The 27,519-nt window shown below is 47.4% G+C and overlaps 1 protein-coding gene across 3 annotated transcripts in view; it reads left to right on the plus strand.

The window, feature by feature from the left end:
• The window catches only part of SLC37A2 (solute carrier family 37 member 2), a 928,549-nt gene that overhangs the window by 734,096 nt on the left and 166,934 nt on the right, over nt 1–27,519 (plus strand). For all 3 annotated transcript variants that reach the window (XM_078682149.1, XM_078682150.1, XM_078682148.1), the window contains one exon: nt 16,080–16,153. In XM_078682149.1, the coding sequence (XP_078538275.1) occupies nt 16,080–16,153 (74 nt within the window). The remainder of the gene's footprint in view (nt 1–16,079; nt 16,154–27,519) is intronic.

The raw sequence follows: 27,519 nt of genomic DNA on the forward strand, positions 1-27,519 counted from the left end.
GCACCGCCGCATGTCACGCCTGGGACTGCAGATGGTCTGATGGACGAGTGAAGCTACTGCTCTCCTGAACTGGTATCGTATGACCTGCTGTGTTCGTGCCCTGGGATGGCGACACTGGCCTACTGGGCCTGGGACTGGAATTGGGCAGCCACCACCTGTAGTGTTGATTGTTTTACTTGTGGAGGGGATGCGGGCGGCGTGGGGCGCGTAGGGGAGGCCTCACTGACTCGGGGGAGTGTGCTGCTGGCGGTCTGGCGAGAGAGGCAACAGGCCACCCCCTCATTTTTTCCCACACTTACTGTGGGACTCTGGTAGTTACCAGGGATTGTTGCTGTTGGGTGCTACTTTTTTGGATGGGTTTCTGCTGTTGGGGACCTATTCTGGGGAGGGGTGGGATCTGGGGCTGTTGGGGTGTGTCGGGGTTCATTTCATGGGGAGTAGCCAGTGTGCGTGCGGAAGTTGCCTTCTTTGGGGTTGTGCTTGTTCTGAGATATGGGGACCCTCCTTGACCTGAAGTGTGTGACCTGGAATGTGAGGGGTCTGAATTCCATGTTGAAACGCCACAGGGTCCATGCACATCTTGTCCGCAGGGGGGTGCAGATCGCCTTCCTGCAGGAAACTCACATTGATCAATCTGAGGGGCGGGCCCTACAGCGCAGGTGGCGGGGGCATGTGTTTTGTACCACTTACTCGGCGTTTGCACGGGGGGGCTCTGGTATGGGTCCGGGCGGGGGTTCCCTTTCAGCCTCTGGTGACGATAATTGATCCTGAGGGAAGGTTTGTTGCTGTACAGGGCCGCCTGGATGGGAGGGACGTGACACTCTGCAGTATCTACGCTCCGAATGTGGACCAGCTTGCCTTCTTTGCGCGACTGTCTGGGAAACTGGCGACTGTTCTGGCCGGCACGGTCCTGCTTGGGGGGGATTTTAACTCTGTGTTGGACGTGGAACTGGATCGATCACACCCGCCACTGGCGCAGGCTGCGGCTCACAAGTTAGCGCAGGGTAGGAGGGATTGGCAGGGTAGCTGGGGCCTACTCGATGCGTGGCGGACCCACCACCCGTCGGAAAGAGATTACTCCTTTTATTCCCCCCCGCACGATCTGCATGTTCGCTTAGACAGCATTCTGTGCTCACTGGACATCCAGAGCCTGATCCGCCATAGCGAGTATTTGACTAGAACGGTGTCTGACCACAACCCTTGCCTGGTGTCGGTACAGTGGATGCGACGACGCCAAGCTATTCCAACGTGGCGGTTGAACCCACTGACGCTGGAGGACCCGGCATTTAAGGCAAGTGTGCGTAGTGGGGTGGAGGGGTATTTTGACACCAATGTGGACACGGCCTCCAGCAGAGCTGTGGAGTGGGACGCCTTTAAGGCGGTGGTTAGGGGCGTCTGCATCTCGGCCACCGCGGGTGTCCGCAAGACCCTGCTGCAGGATGTGGAACGCAGTGAGGACCGCTTGCGCGCGGAGGAACGGCGCAACCACTCGGACCCCGAGGCTGGTGGCGCGGTGTCGGAGGCGCGAGAGGTGGTGGCGACGGCGTTGGAAAAGCTGCGCTGCTTTGATTATAAGGAGTTCCTGGTCCGAGCTCACGCTGAGCGGGACAAAGTGGGTTCGTTACTGGCGTGGTTGGCCAGTCCTGGGGCCCGTGGCTCCCCTATAGTGGCGCTTGCCACCCCGGAGGGGCGCATGGTCTACACGCAGTTAGACATTAACGACCAATTCCTTCAGTATTATGAACACCTTTACGTGAGCAGGATGCCGGGCCTCCCGGCAGGGCTGGAGGAGTTCCTGGTGTCGGCGCAGTTACCCAAGCTCGACCCGGAGCACGTGACGCAGCTGGGCGGAGATGTCTCCGAGGGTGAGATCAGGGTGGCCATCAAACACATGGCTCGCCGAAAGACTCCGGGTACGGATGGCCTCCCGATAGAATTTTATGCGGCCTACGCGGATGTGCTGGTCCCCCGACTGCGGGCGGTTTACCAAGAGGCCTGGGATCTGGGGCGCCTGCCGGCGTCTACTCGCGAGGCCTTGGTGATACCCTTACTGAAGAGAGGGGTTGATGCGAGCTGCCGTTCGGCGTACCGCCCGCTCTCCATGCTCACCACGGATTATAAGATCCTCAGCCGGGTTCTCGCGACGCGGCTTTTGACCCACATGCGCTCCCTGGTGCATAGCGACCAAGCGGGCTTTATTCCTCAGCGCACCACTGCCACCTGTGTGCGCCGGCTGCTCAGGATCATGGGGGGTGAGGCCGCCAGCTTTCCGGATGCCGCAATCCTCTCAATTGACATCGAGAAGGCGTTCGACAGCGTCGAATGGCCATACCTGCTCCGTGTCCTGGAGACATTTGGGCTGGGTGAACGCTTTGTGAAGTGGACTGCTTTGCTCTATGCTGCGGCCACAGCCCGGGTCAAAACGGGGTCCACCATTTCGGCCTCGTATGTGGTGGGTAGAGGAACCCGACAGGGGTGCTCTCTGTCACCCCTGTTATTTGCACTGGCCATAGAACCGCTGGCGGCGCATGCCCGGCTGGGACGGGCGTATGCAGGGCTCCCGCTGAGGGGCGACGCCCACTACATCTCTCTCTATGCGGATGATTGCCTGTTGTTCTTGGCAGACGCGGACGATTCTCTACGCGGGGCCGAACAGCTCCTGTCGGACTTTGGTCACCTCTCGGGGCTGCGAATCAACTGGGGGAAGTCTTGCCTCTTCCCGTTGATTCCGAGGACCGATGACACCCAGCTGGAGGGTGTCTTGCAGTGGGAGCACCACTGTCTCCCCTATCTGGGCACACACATCTATCACTCGCCTGCGGCCCTCCTAGACGGTAACATCAACAGGGCAATTCGGAACCTATGGGGTTGCATGGGCTTCTGGCAGACGCTGCCGCTCTCGGCCGCGGGTCGAGTCGCGCTGCTGAAGATGGTAGCGCTTCCCCGATTGCTATATCTATTCCGCACTCTGCCGGTCTGGATACCCGTATCGGTTTTCAGTGGACTCCGTTCCCTGATGACGGGGTTCATCTGGGGCTCGGGCAGGAGGCGGGTTGCGCTGACCACGCTGATGCGCCCCAGGGCGGACGGGGGCCTTGCAACCCCGGACTTCGAGTGGTACTATCTGGCAGCGCAGTTGCAGTGGCTGACCCAGGCAGTGGCTTTGGAGTTCCGTGGGCCGGAGGACGCGCCAGACAAAGTGTTCCCGAGACATTTCATCTCTTTTACTGTTTTGGGACAGAAACTGGACCTTGCTCTGCTTACGTTGGAGGAGCGGACGATCCGCAGCTGCTGGCTTCGGGCGCACAAGCGCTCCGGCGCTGTTCGCCCTTACGCCCCAGACATCCCGCTCGGGATGTGCACTGCCCTCCCTCATGGTGGCGACTGGTCCGCCCTGGCAGTCTGGGAGGAACTCGGCCTGCATGCGGTCGGCGACCTCTACAGGGACGGCTCGCTGCTCCCGTTTCAGGAGCTGCGGGACTCCTACGGTCTGCCGAGGGGTGGATACCTGCTGCATGCTGCGTTGGTGGCAGGTATTCGTTGATATTGGAGGAGTGGGCTCACTGAACCCCCGACCTCGGAGTGCTGCCAGTACGTGGTGACGGCCGCTGGCACTTATAAGGCCGTCACGTGCCTTTACCGGCGGCTGACATCTACAGCCTTGCGACCCTTAGACGGGCTGCGAGCCAAATGGGAAGGGGACATCGGGCGTCCTATCCCTGACACGGTGTGGCCACAGTTACTGCGCAGAGCATGGAAGGGCACAAGGAACGCTAGGTTTCAAACGGTCCAGTTTTTCACTCTACACCGAGCGTACCTAACACCGACGAAGCTCTCGCAGTATTTCGAGGGGGCTTCCTCGCTTTGCCCCAGATGTGGGACCGCGGATGCGGACTTCGCCCACATGTTCTGGACTTGCACCAAGCTAGCGGATTACTGGGAGGCGGTAATGTCTTGCCTGAATGCTGTCACGGACCGGCAGATCGATCTTGACATGGGCGTATGCCTTTTGTTGTGGTTCCCTCACACCCCACGCAACCGAGTTACCAGCAAATTTTGCGACCTGGGTTTAATACTGGCTAAGCGGGAGATCTCCATGCATTGGAAGTCAATTCAAGGCCCCAGCTACCTGCGCTGGAAGACCGCACTAGAGCGCTGGGCGAAAGCGGAGAGTACATTGCGGCTGCGACAGGCTAGGAGTCTTGACAATGACAATGCGCTGGAGGTGGCCAGGGCGTGGGAGGCCCTGGTGGTAGCGCTCCAATTGCCGGATGGAGACCAGAGCGAGGTTGAGGGGGGGACCCCGAGGTGAGGGCACCGAACTTGGGATTCTCTACACTCCCCAAGGTGCACACACTAATTACACTCACTGCTGACTGATCTGGGGGGCGGGACTCTCCGTTGAGGGGGGCCTCTTACCCTCCACTGTGGGCCTTATTCAGGACGAGTGCTGTTAACACGTCATCGACTGGAAGGGGAGAGCACGACACAATGGCTACGGGGGGGGGGAATATGGGAGAGGGGGGGATTAGTTGGGGACTGTTCATTATAAAAGGTGTCTTGTTGGAGCTGTGCCGTTTTATCGCATCGTTACCTGATGCCTGACTTGCTTTATCCTGTAATGTATCTTTCCACCTGATTGCCAATAAAAACCGTTTTTGCAACAAAAAAAAACTGCCGTCCTATTTCGTTGTTACCTTTCTTAGAAAAAGTGCTAGAGAAACCTGTCAACTATGCATTGTCATGTTTGTTGGAAGACAACCATTATCTGCATCCTACACAGATGGGCTTTTATGCACAGCATAGCACTTAGTCTGCTCAACTAGTGGTCACTAAGGAGCTTAAAAGCATACTTGATCAGAGTGGTTCTGCCGCAATTTTGCTTCTAGACTTAAGTGCGGTGTTCATTGCCGTAGATCACACAATTCTGATAGAAGAGCTCAGGGAAGTTCGGACCCAAGACAAACCCTTGAATTGGCTCACTTCTTTTCTAAATATCTGGGGTGCCTCAGGGCTCATCACTCCGTCCTACTTTGTTTAAAGTCTGTATGCATACGTTGGCGGAAATTGTACAGGAGTTTCACATGTCCATAGTCTCCTAAGCTGATGACACGCTGCTGGTGGTTTTCTATTCAAATGGTCCAAATTTGGCCGTGGAAGAAGCCCAGCGACCCAGCCGGCTCCCCTCATGCTTCCTCTGGGACCCCACTACCAGGCCTAGGGGGTCAGAGTATTCCTGCCCAGTCCCCTTATGTCTTTCTTATTATGTGTTTTTAGAACTCCGTACTGAGTTGCGAGTCCTAAGATGGTTGCCACAACTTCCTGGTTGAGGTGGTGACACCCAATCAGATCTCAGTTTAAGATTTTTGGCTTAGCGATTCCTCTGCTGTATCAAATCAAATCAAATCAGGTACTTGTTCAGCACGACTACTCACCTGTAAAGATCTCAAGGCGCTGGGGAGGAGGGCGAGGTGCAGGTTCCAGTCCATCAAGTAGGAGGTCTATCGAAGACCCAAGTTTTGAGGTTTCTCATGAAGATGGGGAGTGATGTAGTCTGTCTGAGGTGGAGCTGTAGGGCGTTCCAGGCTCTGCCTGCGAGGAAGGAGAAGGAGAGACCTCCCAATCTGGTCTTTCTGACACGGGGGACCACGGCATAGGAGAGCTGGGCTGATCTTAGGGTCCTTTGGGGTGCGTGGAAAGCGAGTCGGCTGTTCAGGTATGCTGATCCTGCGTTGTGGAGGGCTTTGTGTGCCTGCGTGAGGATCTTGAAGGTGATTCTAGCCTCGATGGGGAGCCAGTGGAGTGTGCAGAGGTGCTGGGAGATATGGCAGTTTCTTGGCAGGTTGAGGACCAGTCTTGCAGCTCCATTTTGGATGTTTGGTAGCTTGCGGGTGAGGTTTTTGTTTATTCCGGCGTAGAGTGCATTGCCGTAGTCGAGTCTGCTGATGATGAGGGCATGAGTGACGGTCTTTCTGTGGTCGAGGGGGATTCATTTAAAGGTCTTGCGTAGGAGGTGGAGGGTGTGGAAGCAGGAGGATGCAACAGAGTTGATCTGGCGGTCCATTTTGAGCTCGGAGTCCAGGATGATTCCGAGTTTGTGAGCATGGTCCTTGGGAGTGGGCGGGCTTCAGAGGGCGGGGGGCCACCAGATGTCGTCCCAGGGGTCAGGGTGTGGGCCCATGATGAGTACCTCTGTTTTGTGTTGTTGTAGGCAGCTGTTTTTCATCCATTTGGTGACTGCTTCCATGCCTTCTTGAAAGTTGTGTTTGGCTGCATTGGGTTAGTTGGATAGGGAGAGGATGAGTTTGGTGTCGTCTGTGTAGGAAACAATGTTGTGTCCGCCGTGGGCTCTGACGATGGAGGTGAGTAGAGCCATGTAGACGTTAAGAGCGTGGGGCTGTGGGAAGATCCCTGGGGAACTCTGCAGGTGGTTGGTGTAGGGTCGGAGAGGAAAGGAGGGACCCGCTGCGTTCTGCCAGAGGAATGAGCGGATCCAGTCAAGGGCCTTGTCCCGGATCCCTGCTTCATGAAGTCTGCATGTTAGGGTGCTGTGTGTTGAAGGTGGCTGAAAGGTCGAGGAGGATGAGGGCTTCCTTCTCTCCTTTGTCCAGGAGGGAGCAGATGCCGTCCATTGCGGCGAGGAGGGCGGTTTCTGTACTGTGTGTACTGTGTGTTTTTTTCTGAAGCCAGATTGGGAGGAATCGAGGATGTTGTGCTCTTCGAAGAAGGCGACGAGTTGGCTGTTGATGGCTTTCTTGAGGACTTTCGCTGGGAACTGGAGCAGGGAGATGGGCCTGTAGTTTTTGAGGTCGGTAGGGGCTGCCTAGGGCTTCTTTAGGAAGGGGTTGATCTCAGCGTGTTTCCAGTCATCGGGGATGGAGGCGTTCGCCAGAGAGCGGTTGATGGTGTGTCGAAGCATGGGTGCGATGGTGTCAGCGGCTCTGTTGAAGATGTGGTGGGGGCAGGGGACCCTGGGAGCCCCAGAGTGGATTTACTTCATCGTCTTCAGTGTGTCTTCGGTGGTGAGGGCTGTCCAGCTGTCGATCGTTGGCTTCTGGGTGTCGGGACAGCTGGTGAGGGTTGAGAGTGTTGGCTTTCTTCATCGAAGTTGTAAATGTTCTTGATTTTGTGGTGGGGAAAGGTGCTGCGTTTGTTGCAGAGGTCTTGTGAGGGGGTGTCAGTAGATTTGGTGGTGGGTTGGGCGAACTCTTTGATGATGTTAAAGAGCTCTTTGCTGTTGTGCGTGTGTGGAGATTCTGTCTTTGATAGTGGTTTTTCTCGTATTTCTGAGGAGTTGGTGGTAAGCATTGGTGGCGGCTCTGAAGTTGTTGTGGGCTTCTGTAGATTTGGAGTTTCTCCAGGTCTTTTCTAGGCAACAGGCAGCCTTCTTTAACTGTACTCAAGCATGGGAGACTGGGCCCATCCCCGACCTGAACTGATATCGATTGCAGCAGGCTGAGTGTGTCGAATGGGAGTTTAAGGGTCCGGTTGCAAGCGGTAGAGCGACCGCATTACTCTCACGGTGAGGTTTTTCCAAGGGTGTTTTATAGGGAAGGGGGGATATTGCTGCCTTCTTGCTCGGGGCTTGGTACGAGACAGCGATGTGGTGTACTTTATAATAAACAGGGACATTGGGATTACTCCTGGCTCCCTTACTTCTCTGTCGTATCAAAGGTGTGGAAATGTATGCAAATGTATTGGGCGGCGTTGATTTCGGAAATATGATTTTTTATGTTCTCGGCTTTCCCCCTTCTTAGGGGGGTATATTCACTGACGAATTTGTCCTCATGTCAAGTCTCTATTTATCGGAATTTTGCAGGTGAGACTGTGTGATAATTCCGTGTGTTAAGGCACCGACGGTTGAGGCTTGAGTGCATTTTAAAATGCGGGAATGTTTGGTAGTATGAAAAGTCTCGCGGACTAATGCGCATCTAGTTCTGATGGTTATGTACCCTCTAGGGCACTCGGATGTATCCCAATACAATACTTGCGCGTTTTAAGACGCGCAGTAGAGAGAGAGAGGGAGAAGTGTTTACCCGCGGGACTTCGGTATTAATCACAGCAGACTTTTGTGGCGACAGTATGGATTTCAAAATATCTTCTGGGTCATAAAGTAAAATCAGAGCTGTTGACTGGTACATGGAAACCTGGCTTGGGCCCCAGCGTTGGCTTGACACACTTTATATTCTAGGCAATTTACGGATTCTCCCTGTGTCTAAAGAATGAATCAATCTGACCTTGTGTAATGCAACTGATGCACTAGTAAAGCGCTCCATTGCACTTGGGCCGATAGTGAGGCAAGGGGGCGAGCAGCTGATGGCAAACAGTGCAGCTGCACCGTCGTTTGGCTGGCACGGTTATTTCGTACTATCATTTGTGACTTGTTCTGCTGCTGGTGCACAGTGCAGGTGCACTCCCCACTGGTCTATAACACTGTACTGTGAGCAGCTGAGGGCAAGTAGTGTATGTCCACCTTTTTCCCTCTGCACTGTGTCAGCGCATTGAGACCCTCATGGGTCAATCCTGATTGATAGTCAAGAATGTAATGACGAGGAGTTGTGTAGTGTGAGGAGAGGGCAAAGGGCGCGTAACCTATCAGAGATTGCAGTGGAATTCGGCAGTGGCCGTCCCTGTGCTGACTCAGTCAATTGTCCTTCCCTCTAACCTATTTGGGTGGCAGGGGCCTAGCGGGGGTTATGGTCCCCTCGTCAATTCGCTTTGTAGCAAGGATAGATATAGAGCTATTATGTTTGCCCCACCAGTTTTTCGCTGCGCTTAAGTTGGATGGTTTCTAGCGCTTGGCAACAGGCACCTGGACAGTGAAATATTTTCATATATGGGACAGGTCTGACAAATTTTAAATTACCCTCTTGTGATGTTGAACCTTATGTAAAACAGCACAGCCCTCTCTGATAAATTAACAGATTAAGAGGTGATTGTCTATGATAGAGCTTGTATTAAGAAAGTATGGGTTTGGTATATAAGTAAATAACATCAGACTAGTGTAAAAGAGTGTCGTAACACTGGTAATTTTCACCCTGCACTATCACTAAAGGGGCACAAGATAAGCAGTCCAGTTGAGGAACACCGACAGCTAAAGGTGTACCTGGTTATTTTCAGCCATAGGCAGGCTACGGGCTGATGTCATACAACTAATTAATACAGCCAAGCTCCGGTTTTATTACATGTCATACGGGAATGGTTATATAAAGGGATCAATCGGTAATGGAGAGCAAAAAATGTAATAAACTACTTAAAGGCGTGGCGCGCCTGCTTTGGGCCACGGGGGATATTCGGATCCTCAGCCGAAAAGACATGATTTATTTGAGAGCAGGGCAGCATCTTTATACGTGGTAGACTGAAGGGTAGGGGCGGTGTCATGCACCCACAGTTATGATTTCCTTTTGGATCCAGGATAACCCTTGTGGATTCTAAAGAGCAGTCAGCACTCATCCTAAGCATTCCGAGCCCCAGAGGCCAATAAGGTTGAGGTGGTCCAGTCATCTCCTTTCTGGAAAAGGGCGATAAAAATCACGCAAGCGGGGCACTAGAAGCCAGCTCTTTCCAGCGCTAATTAGGTGGCACACACGTTGCTAGGGATCGTTGAGGGTGCACTTTTGTTGAATGTTATGCAGCCACGCATTTCTCTCTCCTTCACACACATCGTGCACAGGACAAGTTACACAATTGTTTTAAGGGGTACCCGGCGGGGTTGCCTGGGGACTCGAGGGAAGTACGAAGGTATTGGGAGGTACACAGTGTCCAGGACACTCCAGCATAATACAGGACTGACCTGCCTGCCTCTGACTTTATCGACCCTGGTACATTGTGATTACAGGACGACTTTTCATTCATGTAGCATCAGATTTGACCTTGATTGCAATAGGAATTTGAATGTAGCAGGGGAGAGACCCAAAAATACTTTACCCCTGCCTTAATAAGACCCAGCAATACACACTTTTGTTACTTGAAACATGCATTTTAGTTACAGCCTCCTGGATAGCGCAAAATTTTGGCCCGGATGCGCCAGGGAGCCTCACAACGACAACGATGGCGGGATAAAAGCTTATCGCACTATAGTATTATGGGGTATAGTACCTTTTGACATGTACTAATGGTTAGGTCCATGTATACAAGTGGCAAAATTATCTCAAGCATATGTTACTAGCAGGCTATGTGTATGTACCCACTTAATAGGGCTCGTGAGAGTGCATTACGTTCCTAAGTGCAGCTAGTAGAATTGTTTTAATCAGCTATTAGAATTGTTTTAATCAGCTATGTTGAACCCCTTTCACCTACTGTGCGGAAATACACCCGGACACACTAAAAATCCTGACCCACAGGCAAAGCCTCAGAAGTTTCCACAGCAGCAGGGTTTTCTAATTTTGATAGCTTTATAAACTCATGGGCAGACTGCAGCATGGCTGGTTTTCAGCGTACTGCTCAGAACAGGTCAGTGCACAGGTGCTTGAAATAAGAACCAACGGATTTAACTGTGCACACATAACTCAAGTTGTATCATAACATCACCATTTGCCTAAACTCAGGGCCACTGGCATTATGGGGAGGCAGCAGCAAGTTGCACAAACCTTGGGGCCTGCAGGAGCCTCTCATATACCTCCTCCTTTCTGGCCCACACTTGGTCCTTTCGGCTATGACTCCAATGTTGGTTTGGCTGATACAACAAAGCTGTTATTTGTTTAAATCGCTTTGGATTGAACGGTTTGTTTAATTTCTGTTGCCCAGAATAACTTGCAGAAACCGTACACGGTTTTTATATCTTTCTGTCATAGCAATCCACCTGTGTCACACAAGGGGGAGGGGCCCTTACATTTTCCCCACCTAGTTAGTTGCAGGGTACACACTTGTCAAATTGGTAACTGATTTAACCCCACAAGGTGAGAAAGTCAAGTCTGGACTTCCGGTAGTGCGGCTATGGCCCGCCACTGCTATTTTCAGCAGCAAGTTCACCGGTGCTCATTTGTCAGGGTGGTTGTTTCAGGTGCGCGGCACCGTCCCTCAATTGTCTCTAAGTAGCACTGTCTGGCTTTCAGAGAGGACCACTACAACAGGCACGGAGTACGTCAAGATCATTAGTGACTTGCCTTTGGATTTAACGGTTTGTTTTAATTTCTGGTGCCCAGAATAAATTGGACACTTATTGGCACGTTTTTGGCCAGATAGGGTTGTGTCTTAGCAGGAGGGCCTGCGATTGATTTGGCTGGGTTTTACTTGTAGGGTCCAGATGTGGGCAGGTAATAACAAGTCTAAAATGAACTGCAGGGGTTCACACGCAGTGGAGGGCCCTTGGCTAGGTGCACTAGTAATCGTTCTGCCTGAGACAGTATTTATTTAGTGGTTATTCAGGTACTAAGGTGGGGAGATTTTAGGCAGTATTTTCATGCCTGGAAGTACGTAGTGAGAAAGTAATAGTGTTCCAAGTTGCACTACATGATATATACATTTGGATAGGGTGCCCAAACGGGGCGACGTGTTAAGAGACAAATAGAAAAGTTACTTTGCACGGTGTATTAGAAGGGATGTTGTCTAAGCATATCTCATACTAGCCTTAACGCATGATGGAGACAATTATTGATATGACTAAAGAGGTAAACCTTGTGTTAAAGGGATGGGATGCCGAGGGAGTCAGCTTGGTGTGCTTGCACAGGCAGGCGATTTCGGCAGGGGCTCAGCTAAGCTTACGGCCAGGCAGTGGACTCGTCCCAACTATTGTGATAATATTAAGGGTTGCAAGCATGCACCAAGAGATGGATCCTCGAGACTATCCAGGACAGACAAAAACTCCAGCCCTATAGCCAGGCATTGGCAGAAGCTGCCAGCTAATGTGTGGGTTGGGGTGCAATATACTGAGGTGAACATGGGGTCAGAGCATAATTTGGCTATACTGATTGAAGAAGGATTGTTTAGCGTTCCCACTGCTCAAGAAGGGGCAAGTATTCGTTCATGCGATTTCCCCCCCCTTTTTTCACAGCAAATATGCGACGACACCCGTACTTAGGTCACATATCCCTTGGCAGTATAGTCACCAAAGGGGGAGGGGGATTGGCCACTGACAGGCCTTGCCGGGATAGGGATAGCCACTCACACTATCTGGAGCCTGTAGAGGAGATAAATGTTAGAAACACAGACTGGGGTGTACTGAGCCCAAAATCAGGCTGCAAGGTGTCTTTGAAGGACGGGCAAGGGCATTATCGGGCTGAAGTGTGTGACACAGCATTTGCAGTGACACAGAAGGGTCTCACCGGATCCACCAAAAGGACTAAAGCGAAACAGGTGACACACAATCTGGTAGTTCGACACCATTACTGGTGTAAGTATCAAGGGACACAGGTGGATAGCAGGGTCCGGGCATCTGGGACCAGTCGAAGGTTCAGCAAGCAGGGTAGGATGCGTAGGTTGACACTTCACGAAATGGTGCAGTGTCTAATGACGGGCACCATACACTTATTCCCTCAAACCTGTTGTGACACCATTGCTATGTGCACCAGGGATAATTTGAAAAGAACTATGAAATTGTCTGGTCAATGTGGCGAAGTAATGCACCAGAGAAGAAGACCACAAAGACCACACAGTGCAAATTAGCAACCAGTGGGGGACAGGTAAAGCTCAGTGGTCGCAAATCACCCCCGGCTCCTGAGACAGGGAGCTCGGCAGGGGAGGCGATGGAGCCTGCGCGCAGGAGGTTCATCTGCGCTATGCATAAATTCACTGGGCAGAGGAGACTTGGCTTCATTAGACTTGGGTGCTACACGCCGAATTCACAGGGTGTTTTGAGGACGATGGGGTACATCTGTCCAGTATAAGCATGGACCTGTTCTTGCTGGATAGGGGAGAGGCCCTAGAAATAGCAGGATGTAAGTAGGAATGCCGGCCTTGGTGGGGGGGCCCTGGCTGCGACGGTCGCCACACCCAGGGCTGTGGCGGCGTTACATGGCGATCCAGAGGCGGAAAGGTACTCAGGGGTACCCTCTTCAGGAGCACAAAGGGTGCTGAGGCCGAATATCCCCAAGAAGTCTGTGCGGTGGAACCTGGGGTGCGACGGCACCCCATCAGGCCTACGGGAGGTTGGAAACCTGTACAACCGGGGATCGCTTGAACGCTCCGCCCCTCGTAGGGGGGTGGGGGGTGTGAGTTATATGGTGGACCAATGGTTCACCGGAAGTGGGAGGGGCTATCCCATCACCCCAACCGCTAAGCACCGATTGGCTAAGGCCACTATGCAAGTTGGCCCCTCAGGTGGTAGGCTGCGAGGGGCGGCTTGCCTTTGGATCGCCTGTAAGATAACCTACCATGTTGGCATATTTGGTATGCTAATAAACCTGCAGCAATTTTCTCCACCAAAAAGTTGTCTTGTCTGCTTATTTATGTTACGTGTACGTTGCTGCAGGAGGGCTGTGAGTGTGGCCGATATTGGCACTATGGCTTTTCTCAGCATGGAGAGATGGCCTTCTCATTTAGGAGGAAATTCAAAGTAAACACTCCGTTACGTCATGGAAAATGCTGGTTCACAACAAACCAAACAGCTTCTAGAAGACATACAGATGATGGTCGATTGCCCTATATATTGTTGTATATTATCATATTGCATGGCAAAAATGTACAGCTGTTAATTGGTGTGCTAATTAACAGGGAAAAAAGGAACCTTGGCAAACACTCGCGTATTCAGATCTTACTGGAAGATAAAACAGCCTGTGAACGCATTTTCTAGAGAAGCGCTGAATGCATAACATAAAAGGCCTTGTGACAGTGTCCCCTGTCATAACTAGAACAGAAACTTAACAGGCCTTCAAAAATTCAACAAAGAAAATACACTTCGCTCATCCGTCTTTGTTGCAGCTAGAACATCTATCAAGAAAGGCCTTTTGCACGCTGCTTTTAAGAGAGGCAAAAGGAATTCTGAGTAAGCATTCCGGTTCATGAAACAACAGCCTCCCATCAAGCCCGAGATCTTAACTTGATGATTGGACAAGGCATTGGCGATAAAGAACCAACTGATGCGTCTATTACGCCATATGTCTAATTTCGTTTAACCTCGAGATGATGACGATTTCATGCGATTATCTTTGTTAAATAATGTTTTACAGTATTGTAATACAGTCTCAGTAGCTTGTTGTGGGGGCACAGGTCTTCCAATAATGACGTGTTTAATATTGCGTTTCATTCCCCATTTCTGCCGTTCCTAAGCACTGTGGATAGCAGAAAGCACAATTACCGAATGTAACAAGTGACTAAAAAGCTAAATTGCCCTGGCCGGGATATTGACGTCTAACCATCAGATTGCTGCATGTTTAATAGACGACTATTCGACTCACTCAGTTGTAATGCCAGGTAAAACAAATGCGGTGCTTGATAAAGTGCTATGTTACACGGTGTGTCCTGGCACTAAAGATTCACGCATGTCTGAATTATTTGTCAATTTGTGGGGATAACACCGTGAGCGGAGGACTCACTGAGTTGGAGGGCCAGGCTACCCCATCCCGTAGTCATTTGTCAGAATGGAATTCACCCAGCGGCCAGTTCTTTCTAAGAGAACGGGTTACTACTGGAAACCAAACTTTCACAATTAAATGCGTTCCTGCTATGGGCACCTAGGCAGTCATGGAATGGCTCCCACAGGTCACTCAAAGAAGGTGAGACCACAAAAAATAAAGGATCGTGGTTTAACACAAAGTAAACAAATGGGAAAAAAAACATGGCGGCCGATTACTTTCCCCCCCCCTATTTATTTACTTTTGTTACAACAGTAGCACCGCACTTTATCGTTAAATGTCTTAAGCTAAATCGCCGGTGCCGTGATAGCTCCAAAAGTGAAGAATTAAAAAAAAGAAAAGGTGCATTTTTTGCTATTTCTTTACTTTTGAAGCAATCGCAGCACCTGCACTTTAGCGCACGATGTTAAAAGTTAAAGCGCAGGTGCTGGCAGTATAACCAAAGTTAATAAATAGGGGGAAAAACCCATGCAGCCACGTTGGGTACTGCAAATAAGAAATGAAAAGCGTGCCCAGCGTTCCTGTGCAGGTTCTCCCCATTAGTCAATAAAGAATATAGTGCTCACCAACTTATAACGTAGACTGTGTAATAACCCAAGTAAAAGGTCCAGCCATTATGGCAGGTAACATATGCAGACAAGGAGGTACCGAGAGGGACTAACAAGCCTATTTACGAATCAGAACTATTTACGAATCAGAAGCCAGCATTTACAAAGGACAATGGCACAAGCCAATGACAAATGTGGGTGGAGAGTGGGAGGCGCTTCCAGTGCATACTCCAATACAGCATGCCTAGCAGAGCGAGCAGTGCATGCACGCTGCCCTTAGGCTCGACCTAATGAAGATCAGAAGGGATAAATTAGGCAAAGATCGAGGCAGGATCACTATACCTAGATATAATGAAGGGTATTGTGAATGGAGAAGTAAAACAGGCAGTGGAAAAGTTGCTCCTCAATTTTACGAATGTGGGTGACGAAGGAAGGTGATGGCAATGTTGTTTAACCCTACAGGTATAAGAAACCAAATGAATATTGGCGTTTGCAATATATCAATCCTCCAGCTGGAACACAGAACTCTAGAATGTTTTAAGTTCAGTTTTTCTTACCTCCCTTCTCTCCAATTATATTCCCATTTATTTCTGTCCTACCCCATAGTTAATCCTTTGTTTACCCTCTGGATTTCATTGTGTTCTAAACCAAGATGCATTTCTTGAATATGTGAATTAGAGTGCAAATGCAAATAATAGAAGAGATAACTGACATTCACAGATAGATTTTGTATAATTGTAAAACTTAAACACTGGTTCGATGTATGTAACTTTTGAACTAATTTGTTTTATTCTTTTTGAAAATGCAAAACATGATTTAAGAAAGGTATTGTCATCTGCATGGAAAAAGTGATGAGCGCAGATTATTAAAGACAATTAAATGTGCCTTTTAAAAATAGCCTGATCTACTGGCTTTGGCACTGCTCCCTATGCCTATGTATTTGCTTTAATATAATGGTTGCATACTCGGGGATTATCGTGTATTGTTTTAATCTCTAACATGGTGTTCTTTCCTCTTGCAGCATTTCTTGTGATTTGTGGAGCATTGGTAAATGGTCCTTATGCACTCATAACGACTGCAGTGTCCGCCGATCTAGTAAGATTCCTCTAAGTATTGTATTTCAATCGTTCTTTCTTGAATATTTACAGTTCAAAGCAATATGATCAGTATGTATTTATGTATTCGGGGCTGTTTGCTTTCAGATGGGTGGACTATTCATTTCTGATCTCCCTTTACAATATAATGTAATATGGTGTGATGGAAATAGTTGTTCTTTTTTCCAGTGGTTTGCTGGCTACATGAAGAGTTATTTAATTGAATTAATAATAGTAAATAAGCCTTTATTCGGAAGTAATCACAACCATAAAAGATAAAAAGAAACATTCTATAAAAAGCACATCATTACAGTTATGGTTCATAAAAAAAAAAGTGCAAAGTCGTAGAGTCCAACAGGCTGTCAGTCGTTTCTTGAACTTCTTGATCTAAAAGCAGCCAACAAAAAGGAAGCTGTAAGTACATAAGTGCAACACGGGCTTGTCTAAACTTCATAGCTTCTAAAAGGGGCTTAAGGAACAATCTCCTGGGATATCTAAAATATTTTTCATAAAAGGACAAAATGTAAGGTGTCCTGTGGAGACCGAGTATCTCAGCCACAGGACCCTCTCACTTTTGAGTGTAAGAAACCAGGCGGAGACGCCAGGAGATGATGGAGCTGATTACATCTGAATTGAGTTACCAAAAATCTATTGGAAGCGCTCATAAGGGTCGATAGGTATTTCTCCAATTCCCTGCACTGTTTCACCGTTGGTTTTGTGAGCTCAACCCTGGGAACCAAGAACCCAACCTATGGGCAAAGTTGGCTATAGCTCCCATGGATTTATTAATTTCTTCCAACTTTCCTTCCATCAGTTGTTTCCAGTTAAGTTTACGGTCAAATAGAATTCCCAGGTAGGGGAAAACCGGGACCTTCGCTGAAGTATGAGCTCCTGCCTTAAAAGTTTTCGACCTTGTCACCCAAGGGCCAATGACCCATGTCGATTTTGTGGTAGTAAGGCCCCTCCCAGACACAGGTGCAGGATGGAGAACCGAGTCCCACCCCAGCAGAAGGCAAACAATAGAGCTGGCGTTGCGGGCTTCTCACAGCCTGTTCTCAGTCTTCCATTGAAATAAGATTTTATTAAATAACAGCAATCGCATAAAAGACAGATAAAGTGGTAACATATATATTCCATAGCAACATATACACACATATACATATTCACAGAAAAAAAGTTTGATATTATTACTGCAACATTTGCAATTAAATTATTAATGATGTCATAGAAGATGTCATGACTGATGTAATATGTGGGGTAATCAGCAGTGCATGGCGAGGGCGCGAGTTAAAGTTTCCTTAGGACATGAGTTATAGACACTTGAGATAACTATAACTGGGTAATTTGTGCGGTTTATAGAGTTTAAAACGTTACGCTGTTACTGAACATTTCACCGAACTATAAAATTACTTTAACCTTTGATTTTCAATGAATTTCTAGTTGTTTTAATGTAAAGTAATAATTTATTACCATACGTACAACTGATCATGTACAGCATGAGGTTTGGTGCAGGGCCTGGTATGCAGTCAAGCCCATGCTGACCACAGCCTTAGGCCTTGCGCGGAGGGGGTTTGGCCACAAGGACTGGCCTGCAACCAGGCCCTATGGCCAACACTCCAAAGGCAACCAACTCCACACTGCGCAGGGCCTTCGGTTGTGCGGGGTGGGGTTTGCCCACTGTGTCTAGGTCCTGCCGCCAACCCTCTGCGTGCAGCCAACCCCACGCTGTGGCCAGGCCTTGTAGCCAACCTTCCACCCAGCACGGCTGAAGGCTGTGTGTGGTGGGTGTTAGGCTTCATTTGGGAAGTTGGTTGCATGCCTGGCCCTATAGTCAACCCACTGAAGGCCATTGTAGCAATGGTGGCATGCTGCGCTTTAGATAAATATGTTTAAAAGTAAAGTGTGCCATACTGCGATTGCTACAATAGTTAATTGTGGATGCATTAACAATTGATGTGTGCACTGATGGCTGGGGGTTTGTATGCCTGTAGAAATTGTGCATTGATGGCTGATGGTGTGTGTGCCTGGTGGAAGTGTGCACTACCGGCTGGTGGTGTGTGTGCCTGGTGGAAGCGTGCACTGACGGCTGGTGGTGTGTGCCTGGTGAAAGCGTGCACTGACGGCTGGTGGTGTGTGTGTGTGTCTGGTGAAAGCGTGCACTGACGTCTGGTGGTGTGTGTCTGGTGGAAGCGTGCACTGACGGCTGGTGGTGTTTGTTGCCCGGTGAAAGCGTGCACTGACGGCTGGTGGTTTTTGTGCTCGGTGAAAGCGTGCACTGACGACTGATGGTGTCTGTGCCTGGTGAAAGTGTGCACTGACTGTGCTAGGCTGCGCGTCAATGTGTGGGTGACTGATCCATTTCCAATTCATAGAAGAACGCAGCAGGGATGTCCACTGTCACCGATGCTATTCGCACTCGCATTAGAGCCTCTGGCATGTAAAATCCACCAAAAACATGCATACACCGCACTAGGGTTCAGGCAAAGGCCATTAGTGATCGCCCTCTCTGCGGACGATATGTTATTGTATGTGCAGGACCCGGCAATCCACTTAGCCCCTGTGTTATTAGAGCATGTCCTTTTTGAGCTGCAATCTGAGTTGGGGATAAATTGGCCGAAATCCACTATTCTTCCATTAAATGATAGTACGCAACAATTCCCGTTGGAGTATCCGCTATCCTGATCGGTAGACCCAGTAAAGTATTTGGGAGTGTGGGTGCACAGAGATCGCGAAACCGTATTAACAATGACTTATGGGCGGGCGGTAACTGGGATTACAGAGCAAATAACACGCTGGGCGCGTTTGCCACTGTCATTGGTGGACAGAATTACTGTGATAAAAATAGCTATACTCCCAAGCTTCTCTACTTGTTTGTTAATGTCCCAATAAAACTCAATGCAGTCCTGCCTGCTGTCGCTGGTATGGGCTGGTAAGCAGCCAAGATGAAGCTTGAACACACTGTCCCTACCATTGGAACGTGGGGGGGTCGAGGCCCCACATCTGCGTCTCTATTACTTCTGTGCTCAGGCGCAATTTGTGCTCTATTGGTTTTTCCCTCAAAAATTCATGCCACACCTGGCGGTGGAGGCGGATAGGGTGCACCCAACGCCACTGTCGGCCAGAATATTATATGAATGTGAGGAAAGCAATAGGAAAGATATTAACCTGGTCAACTGCACTGTGTGGGCGTGGAATGTACTGGCTGCTCACGCAGGGAGAGATATATATGCACCTGGCATGCCAATTGCTGCCCACCCTGCAATCTCAGTGACGAGGGAGCGTGGAGCCTTGGAGGTACTGCAGACAGCGGGGATTACCAAGCTAGGTGACATGTACAAGAATGGTACCTTTCCATCTCTAAAGGATTTTCAAGTAGGATGACCATACCGAGCAATGCAAAGTTTTGTATATGCTAGACTGTGAGCGGCGTTGCGCTCGTTAAGCCCGAGCTTCCCGCAGGAACCAATTTGACTGAGAGAGCTACAGACGGTGCTGGAAAGTGGGGAAAGTGGGGGGATGATCACTAAAATATATAGTGCTTCTCGACGCGAGAATGAGTGGGAATATATAGTGCTTCTCGACGCGAGAATGAGTGGGAGGCTTCCACTGCAGTAGATAACTGGAACTCAGTACTTGCGCTTCCCATATCCCGGGAGGACTGGGAGGTTTGTTGTAAGTTGACAGGGCATTTCACCACTAATTGCAATCTTTGTATCATTCACTTTAAATATCTACACCAAGTTTACTATACCCCAGTGCAATAAAAAAAAGTATGGGTTGTGAAAGGAAGTTAGATGTCCAAGATGTAATGTAATGTAATGGTGTATTTGTATAGTGTGACTATCACTCCGAGGAGCATCTTGGCACTGAGACGGAAAACCAAGATGGAAAAAAAGAGCTGGTTTACTGCTAATGGTAAGGATGGGAGATCAGATCAGTGTTTTGCAGAGAGTGTCCGGTGCACCGAAGATCCAGGTTTTCAGTGCTTCCTGAACAGGGACTCTGATGTAATCTGGCGAAATTGTGGGGGAAGTTTATTCCAAGCCTTTAAACCTAAGACTGTGAGTAATTTTCCTCCCTTTGACACCAATCTGAAGGCAGGTATTTTCAACAGATTGGCATTTGCTGATCTTCAGCTTCGGGAGGGAAAATAGCGCTTAAAACCAGTTCGAAGGTATTCGGGGCCCAAAAAATGGAAAGCCCTAAAAGTGATGATAAGGACCTTGAATAAGACACGTTTGTGAATTGGTAGCCAGTGTAGGATAACCAGCGCCGCTGTTGCGGATGATCTCCTGGGCCATTTCAGTACTAGCCGTGCCGACGCATGTTGGAACATCTGGAGCCTGTGCAGGACTGATCTATTAGTTCCTGCATAGAGACTATTGCAATAATCTAGCCTGGAGGTGATAAGGGCAACAGTTTGCCTTGCTGAACTGGGAATCAGATCGAATAATTTTTTAAGGCATTTTATAATGTGGAAACAGGTACCAGCAAGTGCCAGGGATTTCTGTTTAAACGATAGGGTGATGTCAAATTTCATTCCAAGATTTCTAACCATGTTCACTGTGTTTTGTGGGGGGGGTTTAGTATTCGCTGGCCACCAGAGTTTGGGCGAGAAAACGTTTTGTTGGCCTAATGGTACAATTATGTTTTTTTCAGAGTTACACCTCAGGTGGTTATTATTCATCCAACTGAACGTCGCTGTAAGACAATTGCAGAGATTTTCTTCCACCTGAGTAGTATCATTGTCCAAGACCAAGATTAGCTGCTTATCGTTCCCATATATGAGATAGTGTTTATGTTAAAGGACGATATTAGCTTAATCAGTGGGGTCATATAGGCATTAAAGAGGGTCAGGCTAAGACTCGAACCCTGGGGAACCCCTGATTGAAGTGCCTTTTCTTGAGTGTTATATTAGCCTAGTGTGATCACTTGACGGTGATCTTGCAGGAAGTTCTGTTATATTTCCATTTTAGGCTGTATAGCTGTGTACATATGTTTTACTGTCTAGAATGGTGCATCTCTATGATGCACTAGAGATTCTGATGTGATGTCACCTCCGTGGCATCAATAGCAGTTGGCCCAGCTGTGTCTGGCAAGAAGCTGTTCAGGTTCTTTCTGATGAAGAATAAGCCAACTTGAAGATATTACATTGGTCTACTGTGCCTTCATATCATAACAAATTTGGCGACGATTACTTCTTGGCCAGACAGCTGGATGAAGGTTTTTTTATCAAGGAAGATAGATTTTCCTGAACTAAGGGGGAACAGAACCCAACTCGTTGAATATTACCCCTTGTGGTAAAGAAATGGAAGACAACAACTAATATTATGACTTGAATGAAAAACTCGTGAAAGATTGTGGAGATTTGACCTACTATGGTAACCTGCTACTTGGTAAGCGACATCAACTTTGACTTTGGTTTATTGTTGCCACTCTCTACATTTCAATTAAGCAATCACTGGAAGTTTATTTAAAGAGACTTATTTATTTATCCAGTCACCACATTTATACAGTGGAGAAAGCTGTGTCATAAGATTTGTAGCTTTGGCAAAATTTCAATAACATTAAATGTGCGCAGGATGACTTAAAACACAAAATCTGCTTTCATTTTGACAAATGCGTTATTAGCTTGCTAAAAGAAAGGAGAAATCTGAATTGTTTTAAGAAACCTGAGCACGAAGGAGCATAGTCTGCGCAAAGGTGTTTAGAAAGATCGTAAATTATTAAATGGAAATGCAGGAAAGACTTCCAGAAGAAAAGTGATGAAAGTAATGGCATGATTTATTAAGAATGTACACTGAAATTCATGTTTCATTTGGAAAGTAACAGTCAGCTAGAACTGTTAGTCAATATCATCTGAGGGGCGAGGTATTAGTTGCAACTCTGCCCGATGTTCAAAAATAAACAAAGCGCGAGCAGTGAAGCGCGAGACAGAGCTCGAGCAGGAGCGAGAAAGGGCTCGAGCAGGAGCGATCTTTCGAGCCTTTGAATCAAAACAAAGCTCGAACACTGGAGCGAGGATAATTAGAAAGTAAACAAGGCGCGAAGGAAAGGGAGAACTCTTTCCTTCAGTGTGACAAGTGCTAGCAATACGATAATTAAATCAAAATAAAAAGCACAAAGGGTGAAGTGGCAACGATGCTTGAACTTGTGAGTGGCAGTGTATAAAAAAAAAAACAGTCACGAGGTTGCATCGGTTTAAACAACAGCCCATATTAGTTAGATTTTTGACTATTTTAGGTGATGAAACACCAGACTTGCTGAATAACTGACTACAACATAAAAAAGAGTAGAAAAACTTGATGAATACTCACTTTTAAGGGGCTGCAGCAGTGTTGGTTCACATTTTAATATTTCTTAAGGAAGTAAAAAGAGAAAGAAACAGGAAAATTTGTAAACTGACATCTCATTGGGCAGCAGTGTTCATTTTCACTGGTCAGCAGTGTTCATACTCATTGCTCAAAAGTGTTCATTTCTATTAGGTATTATCAAGGCTTTGCTGCCATACTCTGGAGACAATTTGTAGTGCGTAAGAAACATGGATGTGAGCACTGCCATTGTAATTCCTCCAACTTTTCTAATGTCTCCAGGCGAGCCTCCTATTGAATGGGAAGACTGGATAGGCTGTTTTGAGAATTATATAGTGGCCTTGGATCGTACAAAGTTTCCAGCTGCTAGGAAGAAAGCTTTACTCTTGGGTTGCCTTAGTAAAGAAGGACAACATGCGTTTAAATATCTTCCTGATGGAGAAGAAATGGATGATGTTTATAAGGAAGCGGTGACGAAATTGGAAAAGAGGTTTGCCAAGCATGTTAATGTGGTCATGAGGAGACACAAATTTTATACACAGCCTCAACGACAAAGTGAAAGTATTGATGATTTTGTAGCCAGATTGAGGGAACTCTCAGCTAAATGTCAATTTGGCGCAATGCAAGAGGAAATGATTCGTGACCAGCTAATCGTTCAGTGTTTTTGCAAAAAAACTCAGGAGAGACTATGGGCTTCAAGCAATCCAACACTGAAAGATGCCATAGCCATTGCAAAAGTCGTGAGGAGTCTGAGAAGTGCATGAGAGAAATGAAAATAAATTCCAATAACAACAAAGATAAAGAGGTCGCAGTTTTGGAGGATGATTCGGAGAGTGTTTGTGCTATTAAAAATAAGAGCCAAAACAATTATAATAATAAAAACAAGTTACAGAGGAATTTCAATAAAGCAACAGGGAAGATTGCAGCGAAACATTGCCTCAGATGTGGGACTCAAAACAGTGCTATGCCGTTGGGAAGGATTGTTTAAAGTGTGGAAAAAAAGGACACTTGGCACACATGTGCAAACAACAAAATGAAAAAGTAGCATGTGTGAATGATTCTACCTCCACTTACAGGGTTGTTGTGGTTAATGATGATATTAATGTGGCCGAGGTGGAGGGTCTGGAGAAAAGGAGAACGCGACCAAAGGCTGATTTTGAGATAAATGGAAACATTGTTTCTTTGATGGTTGATACTGGATCACTGTACACCATTATACCACAAGATATTTATGATAAAACATGGGACAGTAGTTCATTATCTAGATCTGATGTGGTTTTGAAATCATATCAAGGGAATGAAATCAAGCTGGTAGGGTACATGGAAGCAAAGATAGTGTTTGGTGGGAGAGAAACTCACAGGAAAATGTATGTGGCTGAAGAAGGACCGCCAATTTTGAGTTGGCCACATCAATATGACTTGGGCATTAAGGTAGATCCCACTGCAGAAATACCTGTCATGACTGTGAATGCTTGTAATGTTGATTGTTTGAATGATTTATTGGATAAATTCAGTGGGGTATTTGAGCCTAGACTGGGAAAGTTAAAAAATGATCAACATGTCATTAAATTAAAAGAAAATTCGATTCCGGTCAAACACACAGCTAGAAGGGTCCCCATTGCAGCAAGGGCTAAGGTAAAGGAAATTATTCAACAGCTTTTGCATGACAAAGTGATTGAGCCAGTAGAGGCTGTTGAATGGTTAAGTCCGGTTGTTATCACGAACAGACAGGATGGCTCACTCAGATTCTGTGTGGATTTGAGAAGATGGAATGAAAATGTGATATCTGACAAGTTCCCTTTGCCTAACATTAATGAGTTGATCTTAATGCTTGATGGTGCAAAAGTTTTCAGCAAACTAGATATGCGGAGTGCATACCACCAGGTTGAACTTAGTCCTAAATCAAAATCACTGACTTAATGTATCACGGGGAAGGGCACTTTCCAGTTTTGTAGACTCCCGTTTGGATTGTGTTCAGCTGCAATTCGATCTTGGCAGGTGTTGACAAGGCTGTTGTGTTCCAAGATGATATATTGGTCCTTGGCAAAGATGATTTTGACCATAACCAGGCCCTTGCAAAGGTGTTGGATAGGATTACGAAGGTTGGATTGACCCTAAAGCGAGAAAAGTGCAAATTTAAAATGCAACAAGTTGGGTATATGGGTCATTTAGTTACTGAGGAAGGAATTAGACCAAAAGAAAACTTGGTTAGCACAATTGTGAATGCAAGTGTGCCAGAGATGCTTTAAGATCCTTCATGGGTTTAGTAGAATATTATTCAAAGTTTGTACTGAATTTTTCACATAAGACAGAATCTTTGAGGGAGCTTTTGAGAAGGGGTAAAAAGTTTGATTGGGGTGAAATACAACAATCTGCGTTTGAATTAATCAAAAAGGAAATAGTTAATGCTGGTGTGTTGACTCCTTTCCAGAATGGACTTGATAATATTCTTACTGTGGATGCCAGTGCGGTGGGCATTGGGGCAGTTTTGGCACAAGTGCGTGGGGGAGTGGAAAGGACAGTGGAGTTTGCTTCATGTTCCTTGTCTGAGTCTGAACGTAACTACTCCGTTATAGAAAGGGAGGCTTTGGCGGCGGCTTGGGCTACGAGTCATTTTAAGGTATTCTTGTGGGGCAGTCATTTTCTATTGCGTACAGATCACAAACCGTTGTTGAAAGTATAGGGTCCAGGGGGGATAAATAATTGTTCAGGTAGATTGGCAAGACTGGCTGTGAAGTTGCAAGAATTTGGGTGTAAGTAGAGTATGTTCCAGGCTGGCGCAACAGGGTTGCTGACTGTTTGTCAAGGCTTCCGGATAAGGAGGCGGTTGTTTCTGATTTTTCAACGGAGGAAGTTGTGGCTGGTGTTGACGATGCCTTAAAAGGTTTGGAAGGTGCAATTCAAAGGAAGACTTGGATTAAGGAGATGGAAGAGGATGCAACTTTGATAGGTGTTTGTAGGATGATGAAGGGTGATATCAGAAGGGAAAGTTCAGTTCCACTTGGTTTGCGACCATTTTTGAAGATTGTGGATCAATTATCGGTTACTGATGATGGTGTAATTATGCGTCATGACAAGTATGTACCGCCGCATGGTTTGCGTGCTAGACTGATTAGTATAGCACATGAGGGTCATATGGGGCAAACAATGACCATAAGGAGATTGAGAGAATTTTATTGGTGGCCGTCAATGGATCAGCAGGTGAAGGATTGGGTAGAAAAGTGTGTGGCGTGCAAGGAGTCGGAGAAAAGGTTGAGGGTTGGTATTGAATCTTCTAATGAGCCCCAGCATATCTGATTGGCTGACAACGTTTGGGAAAAGGTGTGTCTAGACTTTATAGGGACGTTTTCATTCTTGAGAGAGAGTGAGAAGTATGCGGTGGTTTTGGTGGATGCAAAATCGAAATGGGTGGAGGTTGCTTTCATGAGTAGTATTACAACCAAAGCAACCATAGCTGTTTTGTCTGAGATTTTTAAGAGGGAAGGGTTTCCGGATGTTCTACTGACTGACAACGAGACGCAATTAACCTCAACAGAAATGAAGTGTTTTTTAGATTCGGTTGGCATAAAGCATTCTTGTTGTTCACTATACAACCCACAAGGAAACGGACTTGTGGAACGCATTAACTGTATGGTTAAAGGTACCATGCAGTTAGCCTATGGTGCTGGTATGCCTGTACTGGAGTCAGTGAGTGAAATGATTTGGGCGTATCGCACAACAGTGAATAATTAATTGGGGAAAAGTCCATTTGGAATGATGCGGGGAAGGGAGGCTGGCACTAAGTTACTTCCTTCCTGGATGCGGGAAAAGCCAAATGGGAAAGATTCTCAGGGTGAGAAGGTGAGGGTGGGAGAGAAACAGTTTTTAATGTTGGAGATTGGGTAAAAGTGAAACCTGGAGGACATAGCAATTTTGTGAATAAGTTTAGGGGACCGTTTAAAGTGAAAGCTGTGGGCAGCAATTGGGTCAGATTAACTAATGGTCAAGTTTGGAATTTAAGGCGGGTGGCGTTATATCAAAGGAGAGATTGCAAACATGTGGAGAATTCGGAGGGTAAGTATGATGGGGAGCAATGTTCACCATGGATGTTAATGAAGGATGCTGAGTTTTCTACTGAACAGGAGGTTGATTCTTCTTCGTTTGAAGAGGTAATTGGATCTGATGATCAGGGTATGCCTGTAAGGGAGGAAGATGTGTCTGATGTTTCACGTGTTTTGAGGGGTGCTAGTGAAAGAAGGTTGCCTGCGTATCTGAGTGATTATGTATCTTAATTTTTTTTTAACGTTTATTAGATATTGTTTTATTTTAGTTATTTCCTGGTTAGTTTCTTTTTGTTTTTAATTGTAAAGGGGGAAGATGTGTATTTCCATGTTAGGCCGTATAGCTGTGTACATATGTTTTACTGTCTAGAATGGGGCATCTCTATGATGCACTAGAGATTCTGATGTGATGTCACCTCCGTGGCATCATTAGCAGTTGGCCTAGCTGTGTCTGGCAAGAAGCTGTTCAGGTTCTTTCTGATGAAGAATAAACCAACTTGAAGATATTCATTGGTCTACTGTGCCTTCATATCATAACAAGTTCTTTATCCATTCTAGGACAGTGCCAGCTATGCCAGATGATGCAAGGCGGTCTAGGAGAATGACATGCGGGACCGTGTCGAAAGCAGCCGACCAGTCCAATAGCACCAGGACTGCTCTCTTTCCTTGGTCAAGGACTGCTCTTAGGGTTTCAGTCGTATACAATAGTGCAGATTCTGTAGAGTGTTGCGCTCTGAAACCTGATTGATTAGAGTGCAGCAAATTCGTTTTCTCTAAAAATGTTGTAAGTTGCCTATTGACACATTTTTCAGTCAGCTTACACAGACTAGGGAGGAGCGAGATGGGGTGTAGGTTAGAAAGAGTAGTCGGATCCGCCAGTTGATTCTTTTGGAGCGGTTTTACCGCAGCAAGTTTTCACTCTACTGGAATCTTTGCTGTGGAGAGGGAGGAGTTTATTGTGTTTTTTATATTGGGGTTCACAATGTCTATGATAGCGTGTAATAGACTAGGGGGAC

The sequence above is a fragment of the Lissotriton helveticus genome, chromosome 3_1, assembly GCF_964261635.1.
Source record: "Lissotriton helveticus chromosome 3_1, aLisHel1.1, whole genome shotgun sequence".
Taxonomy (NCBI): Eukaryota; Metazoa; Chordata; class Amphibia; order Caudata; family Salamandridae; genus Lissotriton; species Lissotriton helveticus.